The sequence below is a fragment of the Scardinius erythrophthalmus genome (assembly GCF_964197995.2).
Source record: "Scardinius erythrophthalmus genome assembly, contig: HAP1_SCAFFOLD_258, whole genome shotgun sequence".
In the NCBI taxonomy this organism is placed as follows: Eukaryota; Metazoa; Chordata; class Actinopteri; order Cypriniformes; family Leuciscidae; genus Scardinius; species Scardinius erythrophthalmus.
Window position 1 is genome coordinate 1 of NW_028296353.1, and position 17,500 is coordinate 17,500.

General features: G+C 42.4%; 1 protein-coding gene across 1 annotated transcript in view; it reads left to right on the plus strand.

Moving 5' to 3' along the window:
• Nucleotides 1-5,882: 5,882 nt before the first annotated feature.
• LOC308686414 (N(G),N(G)-dimethylarginine dimethylaminohydrolase 1-like) overlaps nt 5,883-17,500 on the plus strand; it is a gene marked incomplete at its 3' end in the record, with an annotated part of 62,178 nt that continues 50,560 nt past the window's right edge. Inside the window, exon 1 of the mRNA XM_081394841.1 lies at nt 5,883-6,349. Coding sequence (XP_081250967.1) covers nt 6,062-6,349 — 288 coding nt within the window. The remainder of the gene's footprint in view (nt 6,350-17,500) is intronic.

The following is a 17,500-nucleotide window of genomic DNA, read 5'->3' on the forward strand; positions in this document are numbered from 1 at the left end:
TGTTCTGTGTGGTTACTAGGTGTTGCTAGGGCATTCTGAGTGGTTACTAGGCGTTGCTAGGATATTCTGGGTGGTTACTTCTTGTTGTGGTTGCTAGGGTGTTCTGAATGGTTTATAGGCATTGCTAGGATGTCCTGGGTGGTAACTAGGTTTTGCTAGGGTGTTCTAAGTGGGTTACTAGGCGTTGACAGGATGTTCTGGGTGGTTACTAGGTGTTGCTAGGATGTTTTAGTTGTTGCTATTAAGTTTTGGATGTCTACAAGGCGTTACTAGGAAGTTAGGATGTCTACAAGGCGTTGCTAGGATGTTCTGAGTGGTTACTAGGTGTTGCTAGGCGTTTCTAGGATGTTCTGGTGGTTACTAGGCTGTTGCTAAGGGGTTCTGAAAGACTAGGAAAATAACTGCTATGTTGCTAGGATGTTCTGGGAAATTTCTAAGCTGTTGCTAGGTGGTTGCTAAGGGCTTTTTGGTGCTACTTTACGTCAAGTGATACGAGTTGTTATTTTGTCACACTTACAACGTTGAGTTTCCCCCAGTGTAAGAGGTGAACTGAAGTGTCCAGTGAGAACGTGAGCTCATGAAGGGCTGACATCTGTTCGGGCGCGGGGCTTTTAGGAAACAGTGCTGTCATTGTGTTCTCATTTTTCTATTCTGGAATTACACATCCAGGAACCATTACAAGAGCGTTTTTCATTTGTGTCCGCCGCCATGTTGTAATGGCAAACATAATATTTTCCACTTTCTTCCAGGGCTCTTGGAAGTGCGATTGATTACGAACACATGACTCAGTGGCTCAAGCCCCTCCATATTTCTACATTACGTAACGCGTTATGTTTATTTTACCTCCGGTGTGGAAGTTCTCTCGGATCAGAGAGATGTTATCCAGGTTTTCGGCCCTTGTTTGCTCTGTGGCTTTTCCTCTCATAGTTCACTGAGACTATGCGATGTCATTTCCTGTGTGTGAACTGCTACTAAAATCACACTCGACTCTCCCAGGACCAGCGCTGTCGTTTCAGTGGCAAAACAATCCAAATGTCCTTCAGTACTTTGATTTATAGGCTGTTTTTTTTTTTTTTTTTTTTTTTTGCTAGTCGGCGATAAGCTGATGTGGGCTTCTTTTATTGTGGCTATTTTAGACGTTTTAAGCCACTAATTTAAAAGGACAGTTCATCCAAGAATGACAAAAACAAAGACATGTGGGTGAGTAAATGAAGACAGATTTTCTGTTTTGGGTCACCTGTCCCTTTAACAACTGTAAGACCGACTTTAATTCATAAATCGAAGAGTCATGTCATGTCATTATGGGGTTTTTTTTGTACCGGGTGTTTACTAGGCTGTTGCTAGGTGGTTGCTTAGCGCATTCTAAAAGCCCAGAAAACTAACTGCTATGATACGAGGGTGTTTTGGGTTGTTGTTAGGGTGGTCTGGGTGGTTACTAGGTCGTTGCTAGAGTGGTCTGGGTGGTTACTAGGTTGTTGCTAAAGTTGTCTGGGTGGTTACTAGGCTGTTGTTAGATGGTTGCTAAGGGATTCTGAAAGGCAACACAATAACTACAATGATACTAGGGTGCTCTGGGTGGTTACTAGTTTCAAGGGTGGTCTGGGTGGCTACTGGGCCATTGCTAGGTGGTTGCTAAGGGGTTCTAAAAGCCCATAAAACTAACTGCTATGATACCAGGGTGTACTGGGTGGTTATAGGTCATTGCTAGGGTGGTCTAGTTGGTTAATTACTAATTGCTAGTGTTGTCTGGGTGGCTACTAGGCCGTTGCTAGAGTGGTCTGGGTGGTTACTAGGTTGTTGCTAAAGTTGTCTGGGTGGTTACTAGGCTGTTGTTAGATGGTTGCTAAGGGATTCTGAAAGGCAACACAATAACTACAATGATACTAGGGTGCTCTGGGTGGTTACTAGTTTCAAGGGTGGTCTGGGTGGCTACTGGGCCATTGCTAGGTGGTTGCTAAGGGGTTCTAAAAGCCCATAAAACTAACTGCTATGATACCAGGGTGTACTGGGTGGTTATAGGTCATTGCTAGGGTGGTCTAGTTGGTTAATTACTAATTGCTAGTGTTGTCTGGGTGGCTACTAGGCCGTTGCTAGAGTGGTCTGGGTGGTTACTGGGTTGTTGCTAAAGTTGTCTGGGTGGTTACTAGGCTGTTGTTAGATGGTTGCTAAGGGATTCTGAAAGGCAACACAATAACTACAATGATACTAGGGTGCTCTGGGTGGTTACTTGATTGTTTCAAGGGTGGTCTGGGTGGCTACTAGGCCGTTGCTAGGTGGTTGCTAAGGGGTTTTAAAGCCCATAAAACTAACTGCTATGATACCAGGGTGTACTGGGTGGTTATAGGTCATTGCTAGGGTGGTCTAGTTGGTTAATTACTCACTGCTAGTGTTGCCTGGGTGGTTACTATGCCATTGCTAGTTGGTTGCTAAGGGGTTCTGGAAAGACAGAAAATAAGTGCTATGATACTAGGGTGTTCTGGGTGGTTACTAGGCTGTTGCTTGAGTAGAGTAGTCTGGGTGGCTACTAGGCTGTTGCTAGGTGGTTGCTAAGGGATCCTAAAAGCCCACAAAACTAACTGCTTTGATACTAGGGTGTTCTGGGTGGTTACTGGGTCACTGCTAGGGTGGTCTAGGTGGTCACTAGGTTGTTGCTAGAGTAGAGTAGTCTGGGTGGCTACTAGGCCGTCGCTAGGTGGTTGCTAAGGGGTCCTAAAAGCCCAGAAAACTAACTGCTATGATACTAGAGTGTTCTGGATGGTTACTAGGCCGTTGCGAGAAAATAGTTGTCTGGGTGGCTACTGGGCCATTGCTAGGTGGTTGCTAAGGGGTCCTAACAGCCCACAAAACTAACTGCTTTGATACTAGGGTGATCTGGGTGGTTACTAGGTCGTTGCTAGGGTGGTCTGGCTGGTTACTAGGTCATTGCTAAGTGTTGCTAACGGGTTCTGAAAGCCCACAAAACTAATTGCTACGATACTAGAGTGTTCTGGGCGGTTACTAAGCCATTTCTATGTGGTTGCTAAGGGGCTCTGAATGGTTGTCAGGGTGTTGCTATATGGTGGGGTGAAAGGGTGTTCAGGGAAAACTCTCCTAGCAGAAACAGCCTACTTAATGATAATGCTTAAGAACAAACAATAGTATTACTGATGCTTGCCACTAATAATCTGTTTAACCGAGTGGAATTTTCCCCTCATGATGAGGTTTCACCGTTTACGCTGGATCAGATACATCCTTTAGCCATGACATGTGCTTCCTCCGACTGTAAGGAGCAAGTGTTTATCCTGATGACATTCCATAGACGATCCGGTGGAATCTGAGCTGTTTACAGTCTGGAATTCTGAATGAGTTTTGTTCAGAATAGTGCCTGAGAAAACAGAATGAGATCATGAAATCACACGCTCCACTTGAACGTCTCACTCCCAATAAAGCCAGGAGTTTATGAAGTTTATTATAGCAGGAAGACCAGCTTCTCACCCTGGTTTTACTATAGTAACAACAATAAATGTAGATAACAGTGTTGTTCTAATGTAAACCATAGATACGATGGTAAATCTTTAGCACAGTAATGAAACCTATGAGCTTCAATAAAGAGACATTCTGCTTCTCCAGTAAATGTTGTTGTAATGTCCAGTAAATTTTGTGTTGCAAAAATACTATTTTAAATTTTTATATGACCATAAATCTAAACAAGTCATGTTCAAAATTTGAGGTTGATATCTCAAAAAATGATCTTTCAGTGAGAGTGTGTTCGGCTGCAGTACCAAACGCTTCCACTAGAGGAAATTCAGCTCATTCCTCTCCAATGTGCGAACAACACAAGTGTGACTGTTTCTTTCAGGACCATTTAACCTTTTCAAATCATGTCCATGATTTTGTGTGTGTGTGTGTGTGTGTGTGTGTGTGTGTGTTCACTTAGCAAGTGCCAAAACTTGTACCAAGTTTCGTACCATTCTGATAAAGAAAAAAAAATCTAAAAATGAAAACGTAATTTTTTCGGTCAAAATCTTTTAGATATTTGTGCTGGAAAACATGACAGAAACACTGAGGAAGAAGCTCATTTTCTGCAGTATGGAGACGTTTGAGATGCACACACACACACACACACACACACACACACACACACACACACTCACTCAGCAGGTTCTGGAACACTAAGGAATCACTAGATGTGTGTAAGCGGATGTTATGCGATGTTCACGCAGAGAGCGCCGTTATAGAGTGTGTTTAGGCCCCGAAAACCAGTTCCAAAAGGTCTTTGAAGCTCAAAGTACATTCATCTTTTACGGCCCTCCAAGCTGCGAACTCCACAACACACATATTTCCTCTCCGAAGGGAAAGCCGGAGGAATGGAAAAACGCAGGGAAAGAGGGAAGGGAATGAGAGGATGGAATGTGGGGCTCCGGGAATGTTTAGACCGGTCTGGATAATTGAGTGGATTTGGAACAAGAAAAGACAAACTTTGTTCCCGGGGTCTGAGGAATGCAGTGAAGGAAGTCTGGAGAACGATCCAGCCGAGCTCGACGGAAAGATGGAGAGACTGAGGAATGTCCATAGAAAAGAGGAATTCCAGCCGTGCACACACACACACACACACACACACACACACACACACACACACACACACACACACACACAGCAACGTGCACACAGACACACACACACACACACATGCGCACACACACACACACACACACACATGCGCACACACACACACACACACACACACACACACACACACACACACACACACACACACACACACACACACACTCACAAAGAGACACACACTCACAAAGATACACAGAAACACACACAGACACGCACACACACTCACAAAGAGAGACACACTCACACACACACACACACACACACACACACACTCACTCACACTCACACTCAAACACAGACACACACACACACACACACACACACACACACACACACACACACACACACACAGACAGACAGATGCACTCAAAACACAGACACACACTCTCACACCCTCACACACTTTCCTGCACAGACTTTAGGAGGTTACATAACCACAGTATCTGTTCATAAAGAGCATAAACCTGATGCAACGCTGTGCTCAGTAAGGTGTGTGTTGTGTTGAGATGTTTTGAGTTGAGTTGAGTTGACACAGACAGACACACACACACACAGACACACACACACACTCTCTCTCTCACACATACAGATACACGTGAAATCGCATACTTCTCTCCTATACAAAAATAAAAACATAAAATAAAAGGTAAAACAACGATTTTGAAGTTGGAGGAGAAATGAGATGGAGTTTTCAGCCAACGTCAGGTGATCACCTGACCTTTCCAACGTCATTACGTAATGCGTGAAGTCGTGGACGTGCAGGACCAGCATTTGTGGTTAAAAAGTATATAAATGTTTATTTTTGTTATAAAAATGTCCGCTGGTTTGTCTAGATGAGTCTCTTATTCCTCGGCTGGATCGTGTCGAGACTTTGAAGCTGCACTGAAACTCACATCTGGACCTTCAAACCCGTTGGACCCCATTGAAGACACTATATGGAGAAAAATCCTGGAATGTTTTCCCTAAAAAAACTTAAATTCTTTTTTTGACATGAACGTCTTGGATGACGTGGTAATTCAGACGAGAACTCCTCCTCCTTTAAAATGTGTGTTTTAAGGCGGAATCGCATCTAGCCGACCCAGTGGTTCACCCTCCGCCTATATTATGAATTCTAATTTTTATATATATTTATTTTATTTAAATACATGCTTGAAGAAAAGAAAAAACAACAACAACAACAAAACATGTAACAACAATGATCATTGTCATAACATAATACAACAATCCTCCAGAGTCTTTCAGTCTATAGTTTTTTTGGTTCGCGGCCCTTCGGGAGCGTCAGTGACGTCATCAGCGCGCTGTTTGTTCTCGCCCTCTCAGAGCTCGAGATGTGTGTGTGTGTGTGTGTGTAGAACCACAACAGGCGGCAACAACAACAACAACAACAAAAAACAAACAAACGGTCCAACACACACATCACGCATCCGGAGAGTGTAGCCCCGCTGAGGCTGTGATGATGTCCGAGTTTGGGCGCTTTACGCACGCCGTGGTCCGCGCGGTCCCTCGGTCTCTGGCCACTGAAGCGCTCCGGACCGGGAGCCCGGAGGAGCTGGACCTGACGAGAGTCCAGCAGGAGTACGAGCTGTACGTGTCGGTCCTGAAGCAGCGGCTCGGGCTGGAGGTGCTGGAGCTGCCCGCGGACGAGGCGTTGCCGGACTGCGTGTTCGTGGAGGACGCGGCGGTGGTGTGCGGAGACACGGCGCTCATCACGAGACTCGGGGCCGAGAGCAGGAGGAACGAGGTACGGACCAGAGAACACAAAACCTGCAACAGGAGCTTTCGTGCACTTGATTCAGGCGCGCGCGCACCCGAGTCATTTGGTTCGTGTCGTCAGTCTATATTAGACTAATGCTCATGGTTTGTTTTCATGTTTTTTTTTTTGTTGTTGTTGTGCATTTTCAACTACAATGTGTCAAGTTTTACTTTTCCTTAGGCTGGAGGTCAAGGGTCATTCCTGAGCTTTCTCCTTTAGTAACCAGTTAATGAGTTAAATGCATGAACTGGCTGTGAAGTTTGGTGAAAACTGTTCATGCATGTTGTGCAACTTCCTGGCATTGAAGCATGAACAACTTTATTGGTTTAAACCAAATATACTGAATCAATATATGAAGAGTTCAGATGCAAAAAGTGCCATCTGAAATTTTCCTCTAGAATGATCATTTTTATAAAGCTTGTATATTTAAGTTAAGTAATTTCACTTAAATGACAATTAATAGGTCATTTGCATTGCCAAGTCATCATCATGCCATTGAAAGATTCAGTTCCTCAGCATCACTACAGTGATTTTCATCTTTTGCATGCACGTGTATCCAACCTTTCAAGTTTTATCTAATAATGTAATGCATTTTATAGTTAACAGTCATTTTGTTTCATTTAGGATTTTTTTTTATATGCCAAAAGATCAAGGAGAACTTTAATTCTCATGTCAGGACCCCTTTAAAAAGCTTTTGCATGGGCAAATCATTGCATTTAGACTTATATATGCCTGGTTATTGGTTGTTTACCCCAGGTGAACCGGGATTTGTTTAGCAGTGACTATTGGAAAAATTCATGGATTGTTGTTGCATCACTGAGGAATTTAGGTCAAACTCAAACTGATGCCGTTTTAAATGCTCAATTCAGGGAAACGGCAAATGACATAATAGGCGTACGGAAGTCAAGCGCTCAGACCTGTATTTACTGTCAGCTCTGGTGAGAGATCGTGGCCTGTGGCGTTCGCCGAGATGTGAATCTGTTTGCTGTGAATAAGCCGCTTCAACACTCGACATCTTCTAAAGCACGCATTGTGTCTTAGTGAAAGAAACTTGGATCAAGGTGTTTAGGCCCTGTCGTTCGAGTGCAGTTTGGCTGAAATTAAGAGCACTTTTGACGAGGGTTGTTCTTTCAGGAGCACAATTTAGCGTTATCTTAAATCTTGGAGCCGCTGCGTTAGGAACATTTTTTAGCGTCCTCACGCCGTAGCTAAGCTAAATGCACAGTCTGGCGTTTATAAAACTGTCGCCGTTGCCCTGATTCTGAAAGGCTCTGCTGATAAAAGAAAGGGTTTCAGATATAAAACTGCTGCCAGTTGGAGCACAAAAGCTGCTCGTAACACACTGTTGGCCTTTGGCCTCTGTGGAGTTTGTGGTTAGATATTAACCTTGCTTTAATCACCATCTTGTGTAAAAATGCATTTCCAAAAATGGGTCATAACATAAGCTGTGTTTTACCACAGTAAATGAGTCCCTAAAACCACTTTCACCATGGTAAACTCCAATTTCTCCAATTATAACTGTGTTTGCCTGAACTGCAGATGTGAATAATGCACTTTTCAATATTGCATCGTATATCATAGCTCTTATTCTGGTCAGTAAATATGTAAAATGTTACCGAAGTCAAGTTTCTCTTGAGCTTGTCGCTCGTATTGCAGTCGCAGCTGTTTAACTCGGACACTAAATGTATTTCACCATCTGCTACAGAGTGTGTGTGTGTGTGAGCTTTCATGTGTATTGATTGGTCTAAATACACACACACACACTTACACACACACACACACTCTTGTTGTTCACTGTTGCATGACTGATGTTTAGCGACAGATGCATCGATAAATAGCACTTAACTTTGACCCCACGCTACTGAACTATTAATGAATATATCTTCTAAATATTAATATATTTATTTTAACCTTATTTTAGATTTGCCTGTAAAGGAAATGCATAGGCTATATACAATAGAATTAATTTGTTGAGTTCATTCACTCAGCCACACATTAGTAGATTTGCTTTTGTATGAGGAAGTACTTTCGTCCAAGTCTTAAATGGCGACGTTGAAATGAAGTTGCAATGCAATCGTCTGTTTTAATATTTCTTTAGAATTACATTTAAAGTGCCTATAATATGCGTTTTGGCATATTCCCTTTCATGTATGTGTAATATAGCTGTTTGTGAATGAAGTTTCAAAGATCAAAGGGTCGTCAGTAATTCCAGACTTGCTTTCTGCTTAATTTACATAGGTTTGTAACTAATTTGCATAATGCCAGTCTGTGGTCTTGATTGGCTGAACAGCTCTTAGCCCCGCCCTCACACACTGTAGTTTATCTGAGACTGGAAGAGTTTGGTTCGTGTTGTTCATGTCGAGAAGACGCTGTTTTTATTGCCGAGGCAAATCCACTTTGATGAGATTGATACGCTAAAACCCACGCCATCGTTACTGTTCGTACCACTGAGATTCAGATATGATAATGAGCGTTTGCTTTCTGACCAATCACAACAGACTGGGCCATCTGACCAATCAGAGCAGAGTAGACCAATCTTAACAGACTGGGTCATCTGACCAATCAGAGCAGAGTAGACCAATCACAACAGACTGGGCCATCTGACCAATCAGAGCAGAGTAGACCAATCACAACAGACTGGCCGTCTGACCAATCAGAGCAGAGTAGACCAATCACAACAGACTGGGCCATCTGACCAATCAGAGCAGAGTAGACCAATCACAACAGACTGGCCGTCTGACCAATCAGAGCAGAGTAGACCAATCACAACAGACTGGTCCATGAATATTATTAATATTCATCTGTTTTGATGTCTTGAGATTATATAAACAATCTAATCTACTCGACCTTGCTGTTCTGTTAGATAAGCGTTCAGATCTAAACACCCTTTAGAACAGAATGTGTGTCTGGATGAAGTTTAAGGTCATGCATTCAGATCAACACTGGATTCTGACCAATCAAAAGGAGAAAGAAGTTGTTGTTCGTCCTTTTGACGTTTCGTTTAATGAAAGCCATGAATGTTCTGGTGCTAATAGTGCAGTGGTGCTGTCGTGACTGCGTGATTGGCAGAATTGATTTCATCATAAGTTGGCGTGAAGTTTCTGATCTGTCAGATTCTTCATGAAAGTTTAATGAAGTTTTGATTTGGAAAAGCACATGAGGGGATTTCTGTCAGATAAAATGGGTCAAATGTATTTCTGACGGCGCATTGAGTGTATAATGTGATGATAGATAAGCTGGAGTGGATTGTGAGCATTTTCTTTCTGAACTTCATGCAGAATGCTGTATGTTTTTAAAGTGTGTTTGGCAGGAGGCAGTGTTATTATCATTAAAGGTTCTCTAAGCGATGTCGGGAGACGTTACTTCTTGTTGACATTTGAATTGTTGTCAAACAAAACGGAGGCTAGCTAGACCCTCCCTCCTCCTCATCCCGTCTCCTCCCTCCTCCCCTCCCTTCCGGCATAAAGGAAAGTCAAAATAGTCACTACAAACAAAGTTAAGTTTTACTGATACCTGATACTTCATTCAATGTGTAATGTCGCCAAGTTAGATAAATGCTTTTATATATTGCAGAACAGAATACAGAAAAAGAGAAACATTATCTTAAAATCGTTTCGCCACCTGAGGTTATAACTGTATGTTAGCTCCGATACAAGGACGCAATAATAGCAAGATAACGTTAGCTTCGCGTTTCCCAGTGAGCATAAACAACGGCGGCGTCGTAAACAAATTTAGTCAAAGTTGTCAATAGCCTATAAATGAACATTCAAATTCATAACAAACAGTGGATGAAAACAATCATTCACACAAATTGTCGCCCTATTGTGAATTTGCTTGATCATTTACAACAGAGATTGATCGCTGCTAGAAACATACATGTTGTATTCACCAAAGTTAACGCTGACTGCATAAATCTAGCTAATTACATCCTTGTGTTGGTTTAGCGAACATGAACGTCAGTTTAGAAAGAAAAATGGATTTACCTGTTCTGCAAAAACAGAGCAACTATGTCGGATTGGAAGCCGTTCTGCCGGCGGAGTTCTTGCCACCTTTCAAAGGTTTTTCCGATGTAAATTCGGGACTTCGCGCGTTCCTTATCCTTGTCCCTCTTGCAAGTTGTTCTGTTCATCGGAACGTCGTCTCTTTGGTCGTGTGTCGGCCATAATTCAAACTTCCCTCTTCATGCTTCTCTCTCCTCCACACCCCCTTCATGTGCACGCGCACTAAACCCCCAAACCCCACCCTCAAATACTTCTTGCCAGTGATTGGCTGGAGCTCTGTTTGTTATGTTTCGGGGTGCGGGTGAGCCCAGTTTGTTTTTGTTGCCGTTTGTGGAGCCTGTGGTGTCTAGAGAGACCGCGTTCTTTTACAGTGTGTTCAGGGGACAGGCAGCCAGCGGATAGTGAGGAGATGTTTGCTGTGTGTGACAAAAAATGTTTTGGCCTAAAAAACGCGTGACATGACTTAGAGCACCTTTAAGTAAAACTCATTAAAGGCGTCATGAGCTGCATTTAAAAAAAAATTTACACTTTATTTTACAGTGTCCTTGTTACATATGTTACATGTACTTACCATACTAATAACAGTAAATTATGCATAATTACATGCAACTAACCCTCAACCAAACCCTAATCCTACCCTAACCCTATAGTAAGCACATGTAGTTAATTAATATTACTCAGTACTTAAATATATAACTACACTGTAACAATGACACCTTAAAATAAAGTGTAACCCTAAATACTAGCAAATCATTGAGAGACAAATTTCAAATGACAGAAACATTGACCAATCATATCGTCCCTCTAAATGGGTGGAGCTTGTTATCACTAAGTTTATGACAATTTTTCTCCTAAACGAGAACACGATCAGAGGGAAAAAATGCTGATAAAATAGCTAGTGCTATTCACTATGCTACGCCATTGCTAGTTTATTATCCACACCGTTTTCAAGGTTAACTTTTAAAGAAAAGCTGTAGTTAATCGGCAAGGGAAGATCTACACCAGACCAGAGCTTAATTTTGTGCAGAAAGCCAACGCTTTTTAAAGCATTTCAACTAGAGACGCACCGATGTGAAAATTTTGACTGATAACCGATAATTCGTTATATTTATTATATATATTATATAATATATATAAATATTATATTTATTTATTCTTTATATGATGATTAAACAGAAGATGAGGCTCACTGAAGCTTTTATTCAGGGTTGCAGCGAACAGCTTCCATCAAAACAATAACAAAAGCAGACTAAAACTTTACCAAAACGGAGATATAAAAATAAAAACTCATTTCAAATATCATTAAAGCTGTAATGAAATGTTATTGCTAATAAAATAACAGTGTCAGGAATATTTGATCCGGTGTATGATGCATAATAGTCCACAACTTCCTTACTTGAGTGAAAGTACAGATACTGGTCAAACATTACTCCGTTACAAGTAAAAGTTGTAAAGACAGATTTTTGCTTAAGTAAAAGTACAGAAGTACTTGTTTTTAAAAGTATTGTGATGGATTTTTTAATTAATCATTACTAACATTTGTTTTTCTTGCAGGAACAACATTCATATGCTTTTAAATGTAAGTTCCTCTTTGACGAAAACTTGTGACTTTGGTTGTGTAAGTAAAAATAACAAATATGGGAAATGAAACTACACATATGTCTAAACTTGAAACCTTGTGGTTACCTAGTAACAAGAGGGCTTGTCTATGAAGAGCCAATCAAATTGTGGGGAAATTATGTAATGTTTCATGTCATTTTGCCACACCTCTTATTCTATAAAAACTGTTGTATTCGTGTTCGCTGGTGGGATTCTCAATGGAATTTGTCTGAGATCCTCCGACTGTGATGTATTCTTCTTTTTGGGGGAGATTCTTTGAGAACTGCCCGGGATCTCCTTCGGCCATGATTGAAGCATTTAAAGGACATTTGCTGAAGTCTGTTGGTTTATTAGATAGGAGAGCAAGCTAGTTAGGGTTAGGCGACTCGGCCGATGTCGACTGTAGACGCGCTAGAGTGTAAATATGCTAAACGTCGACTGTAGACGCGCTAGAGCGAAAATATGCTAAACGTCGACTGTAGACGCGCTAGAGCGTAAATATGCTAAACGTCGACTGTAGACGCGATAGAGCGTAAATATACTAAACGTCGACTGTAGACGCGCTAGAGCGTAAATATGCTAAACGTCGACTGTAGACGTGCTAGAGTGTAAATATGCTAAACGTCGACTGTAGACGCGATAGAGCGTAAATATGCTAAACGTCGACTGTAGACGCGCTAGAGCGTAAATATGCTAAACGTCGACTGTAGACGCGATAGAGCGTAAATATACTAAACGTCGACTGTAGACGCGCTAGAGCGTAAATATGCTAAACGTCGACTGTAGACATGCTAGAGTGTAAGTATACTAAACGTGGACTGTAGACGCGCTAGAGCGTAAATATACTAAACGTGGACTGTAGACGTGCTAGAGCGTAAATATGCTAAACGTCGACTGAAGACGTGCTAGAGTGTAAGTATACTAAACGTCGACTGTAGACGCGCTAGAGCGTAAATATACTAAACGTCGACTGTAGAGCGTTATGCGCTAGAGCGTAAATATGCTAAACGTCGACTGTAGACGCGCTAGAGCGTAAATATGCTAAACGTCAACTGTAGACGCGCTAGAGCATAAATATGCTAAACGTCGACTGTAGACGCGCTAGAGCGTAAATATGCTAAACGTCGACTGTAGACGTGCTAGAGTGTAAGTATACTAAACGTCGACTGTAGACGCACTAGAGCGTAAATATACTAAACGTCGACTGTAGAGCGTTACGCGCTAGAGCGTAAATATGCTAAACGTCGACTGTAGATGCGCTAGAGCGTAAATATGCTAAACGTCGACTGTAGACGTGTTAGAGTGTAAGTATACTAAACGTCGACTGTAGACGCGCTAGAGCGTAAATATACTAAACGTCGACTGTAGAGCGTTACGCGCTAGAGCGTAAATATGCTAAACGTCGACTGTAGACGCGCTAGAGCGTAAATATGCTAAACGTTGACTGTAGACGTGCTAGAGTGTAAGTATACTAAACGTCGACTGTAGACGCGCTAGAGCGTAAATATACTACACGTCGACTGTAGACGCGATAGAGCGTAAATATGCTAAACGTCGACTGTAGACCCGCTAGAGCGTAAATATGCTAAACGTCGACTGTAGACGCGGTAGAGCGTAAATATGCTAAACGTCGACTGTAGACGCGGTAGAGCGTAAATATGCTAAACGTCGACTGTAGACATGCTAGAGTGTAAGTATACTAAACGTGGACTGTAGACGCGCTAGAGCGTAAATATACTAAACGTGGACTGTAGACGCGCTAGAGCGTAAATATGCTAAACGTCGACTGAAGACGTGCTAGAGTGTAAGTATACTAAACGTCGACTGTAGACGCGCTAGAGCGTAAATATACTAAACGTCGACTGTAGAGCGTTACGCGCTAGAGCGTAAATATGCTAAACGTCGACTGTAGACGCGCTAGAGCGTAAATATGCTAAACGTTGACTGTAGACGTGCTAGAGTGTAAATATGCTAAACGTCGACTGTAGACGCGCTAGAGCGTAAATATATTACACGTCGACTGTAGACGCGATAGAGCGTAAATATGCTAAACGTCGACTGTAGACCCGCTAGAGCGTAAATATGCTAAACGTCGACTGTAGACGCGCTAGAGCGTAAATATGCTAAACGTCGACTGTAGACATGCTAGAGTGTAAGTATACTAAACGTCGACTGTAGACGCGCTAGAGCGTAAATATACTAAACGTCGACTGTAGAGCGTTACGCGCTAGAGCGTAAATATGCTAAACGTCGACTGTAGACGCGCTAGAGCGTAAATATGCTAAACGTCGACTGTAGACATGCTAGAGTGTAAGTATACTAAACGTGGACTGTAGACGCGCTAGAGCGTAAATATGCTAAACGTCGACTGTAGACATGCTAGAGTGTAAGTATACTAAAAGTGGACTGTAGACGCGCTAGAGCGTAAATATACTAAACGTGGACTGTAGACGCGCTAGAGCGTAAATATGCTAAACGTCGACTGAAGACGTGCTAGAGTGTAAATATACTAAACGTCGACTGTAGAGCGTTACGCGCTAGAGCGTAAATATGCTAAACGTCGACTGTAGACGCGCTAGAGCGTAAATATGCTAAACGTCGACTGTAGACATGCTAGAGTGTAAGTATACTAAACGTGGACTGTAGACGCGCTAGCGCGTAAATATACTAAACGTCGACTGTAGAGCGTTACGCGCTAGAGCGTAAATATGCTAAACGTCGACTGTAGACGCGCTAGAGCGTAAATATGCTAAACGTCGACTGTAGACATGCTAGAGTGTAAGTATACTAAACGTCGACTGTAGACGCGCTAGAGCGTAAATATACTAAACGTCGACTGTAGAGCGTTACGCGCTAGAGCGTAAATATGCTAAACGTCGACTGTAGACGCGCTAGAGCGTAAATATGCTAAACGTCGACTGTAGACATGCTAGAGTGTAAGTATACTAAACGTGGACTGTAGACGCGCTAGAGCGTAAATATACTAAACGTGGACTGTAGACGCGCTAGAGCGTAAATATGCTAAACGTCGACTGAAGACGTGCTAGAGTGTAAGTATACTAAACGTCGACTGTAGATGCGCTAGAGCGTAAATATACTAAACGTCGACTGTAGAGCGTTACGCGCTAGAGCGTAAATATGCTAAACGTCGACTGTAGACGCGCTAGAGCGTAAATATGCTAAACGTCGACTGTAGACATGCTAGAGTGTAAGTATACTAAACGTGGACTGTAGACGCGCTAGAGCGTAAATATACTAAACGTCGACTGTAGAGCGTTACGCGCTAGAGCGTAAATATGCTAAACGTCGACTGTAGACGCGCTAGAGCGTAAATATGCTAAACGTCGACTGTAGACATGCTAGAGTGTAAGTATACTAAACGTGGACTGTAGACGCGCTAGAGCGTAAATATACTAAACGTGGACTGTAGACGCGCTAGAGCGTAAATATGCTAAACGTCGACTGAAGACGTGCTAGAGTGTAAGTATACTAAACGTCGACTGTAGACGCGCTAGAGCGTAAATATGCTAAACGTCGACTGTAGACATGCTAGAGTGTAAGTATACTAAACGTGGACTGTAGACGCGCTAGAGCGTAAATATACTAAACGTGGACTGTAGACGCGCTAGAGCGTAAATATGCTAAACGTCGACTGAAGAAGTGCTAGAGTGTAAGTATACTAAACGTCGACTGTAGACGCGCTAGAGCGTAAATATACTAAACGTCGACTGTAGAGCGTTACGCGCTAGAGCGTAAATATGCTAAACGTCGACTGTAGACGCGCTAGAGCGTAAATATGCTAAACGTCGACTGTAGACATGCTAGAGTGTAAGTATACTAAACGTCGACTGTAGACGCGCTAGAGCGTAAATATACTAAACGTCGACTGTAGAGCGTTACGCGCTAGAGCGTAAATATGCTAAACGTCGACTGTAGACGCGCTAGAGCGTAAATATGCTAAACGTCGACTGTAGACATGCTAGAGTGTAAGTATACTAAACGTGGACTGTAGACGCGCTAGAGCGTAAATATACTAAACGTGGACTGTAGACGCGCTAGAGCGTAAATATGCTAAACGTCGACTGAAGACGTGCTAGAGTGTAAGTATACTAAACGTCGACTGTAGACGCGCTAGAGCGTAAATATACAAAACGTCGACTGTAGAGCGTTACGCGCTAAAGCGTAAATATGCTAAACGTCGACTGTAGACGCGCTAGAGCGTAAATATGCTAAACGTCGACTGTAGACATGCTAGAGTGTAAGTATACTAAACGTGGACTGTAGACGCGCTAGAGCGTAAATATACTAAACGTGGACTGTAGACGCGCTAGAGCGTAAGTATGCTAAACGTCGACTGAAGACGTGCTAGAGTGTAAGTATACTAAACGTCGACTGTAGACGCGCTAGAGCGTAAATATACTAAACGTCGACTGTAGAGCGTTACGCGCTAGAGCGTAAATATGCTAAACGTCGACTGTAGACGCGCTAGAGCGTAAATATGCTAAACGTCAACTGTAGACGCGCTAGAGCATAAATATGCTAAACGTCGATTGTAGACGCGCTAGAGCGTAAATATGCTAAACGTCGACTGTAGACGTGCTAGAGTGTAAGTATACTAAACGTCGACTGTAGACGCACTAGAGCGTAAATATACTAAACGTCGACTGTAGAGCGTTACGCGCTAGAGCGTAAATATGCTAAACGTCGACTGTAGATGCGCTAGAGCGTAAATATGCTAAACGTTGACTGTAGACGTGCTAGAGTGTAAGTATACTAAACGTCGACTGTAGACGCGCTAGAGCGTAAATATACTAAACGTCGACTGTAGAGCGTTACGCGCTAGAGCGTAAATATGCTAAACGTCGACTGTAGACGTGCTAGAGCGTAAATATGCTAAACGTTGACTGTAGACGTGCTAGAGTGTAAGTATACTAAACGTCGACTGTAGACGCGCTAGAGCGTAAATATACTACACGTCGACTGTAGACCCGCTAGAGCGTAAATATGCTAAACGTCGACTGTAGACGCGCTAGAGCATAAATATGCTAAACGTCGACTGTAGGGAAGTAAGGAGTAAGGAAGTAGTGGACTATTATGCATCATACACCGGATCAAATATTCCTGACACTGTTATTTTAGTAGCAATAACATTTCATTACAGCTTTAATGATATTTGAAATGAGTTTGTTTTTTTTTTGTTTTTTTGAAAATGAAAATCGGGTCAAACCGAAATCCTCCCCTGACTGACGTTACTACTTTCTACTCAAGGACTTAGACAGAAATATAGTGGAGTAAAAAGTATGATATTTGTCTTTCAAATGTAGTGAAGTTAAAGTAAAAAGTTTCCAGAAAAAATAATACTCAAGTAAAGTACAGATACTCAAAAAGTGTACTTAAGTACAGTAGTCAAGTAAATGTCCTTTGTTACTGTCCACCTCTGCATAATAGTCAGGTCTGATTCACTAAACAGTGGAATGGCCACAGTTGCTCAATCCAGAACATCTGGACTTTGTCATTGTCAAACTTGGTTTCACGGTTC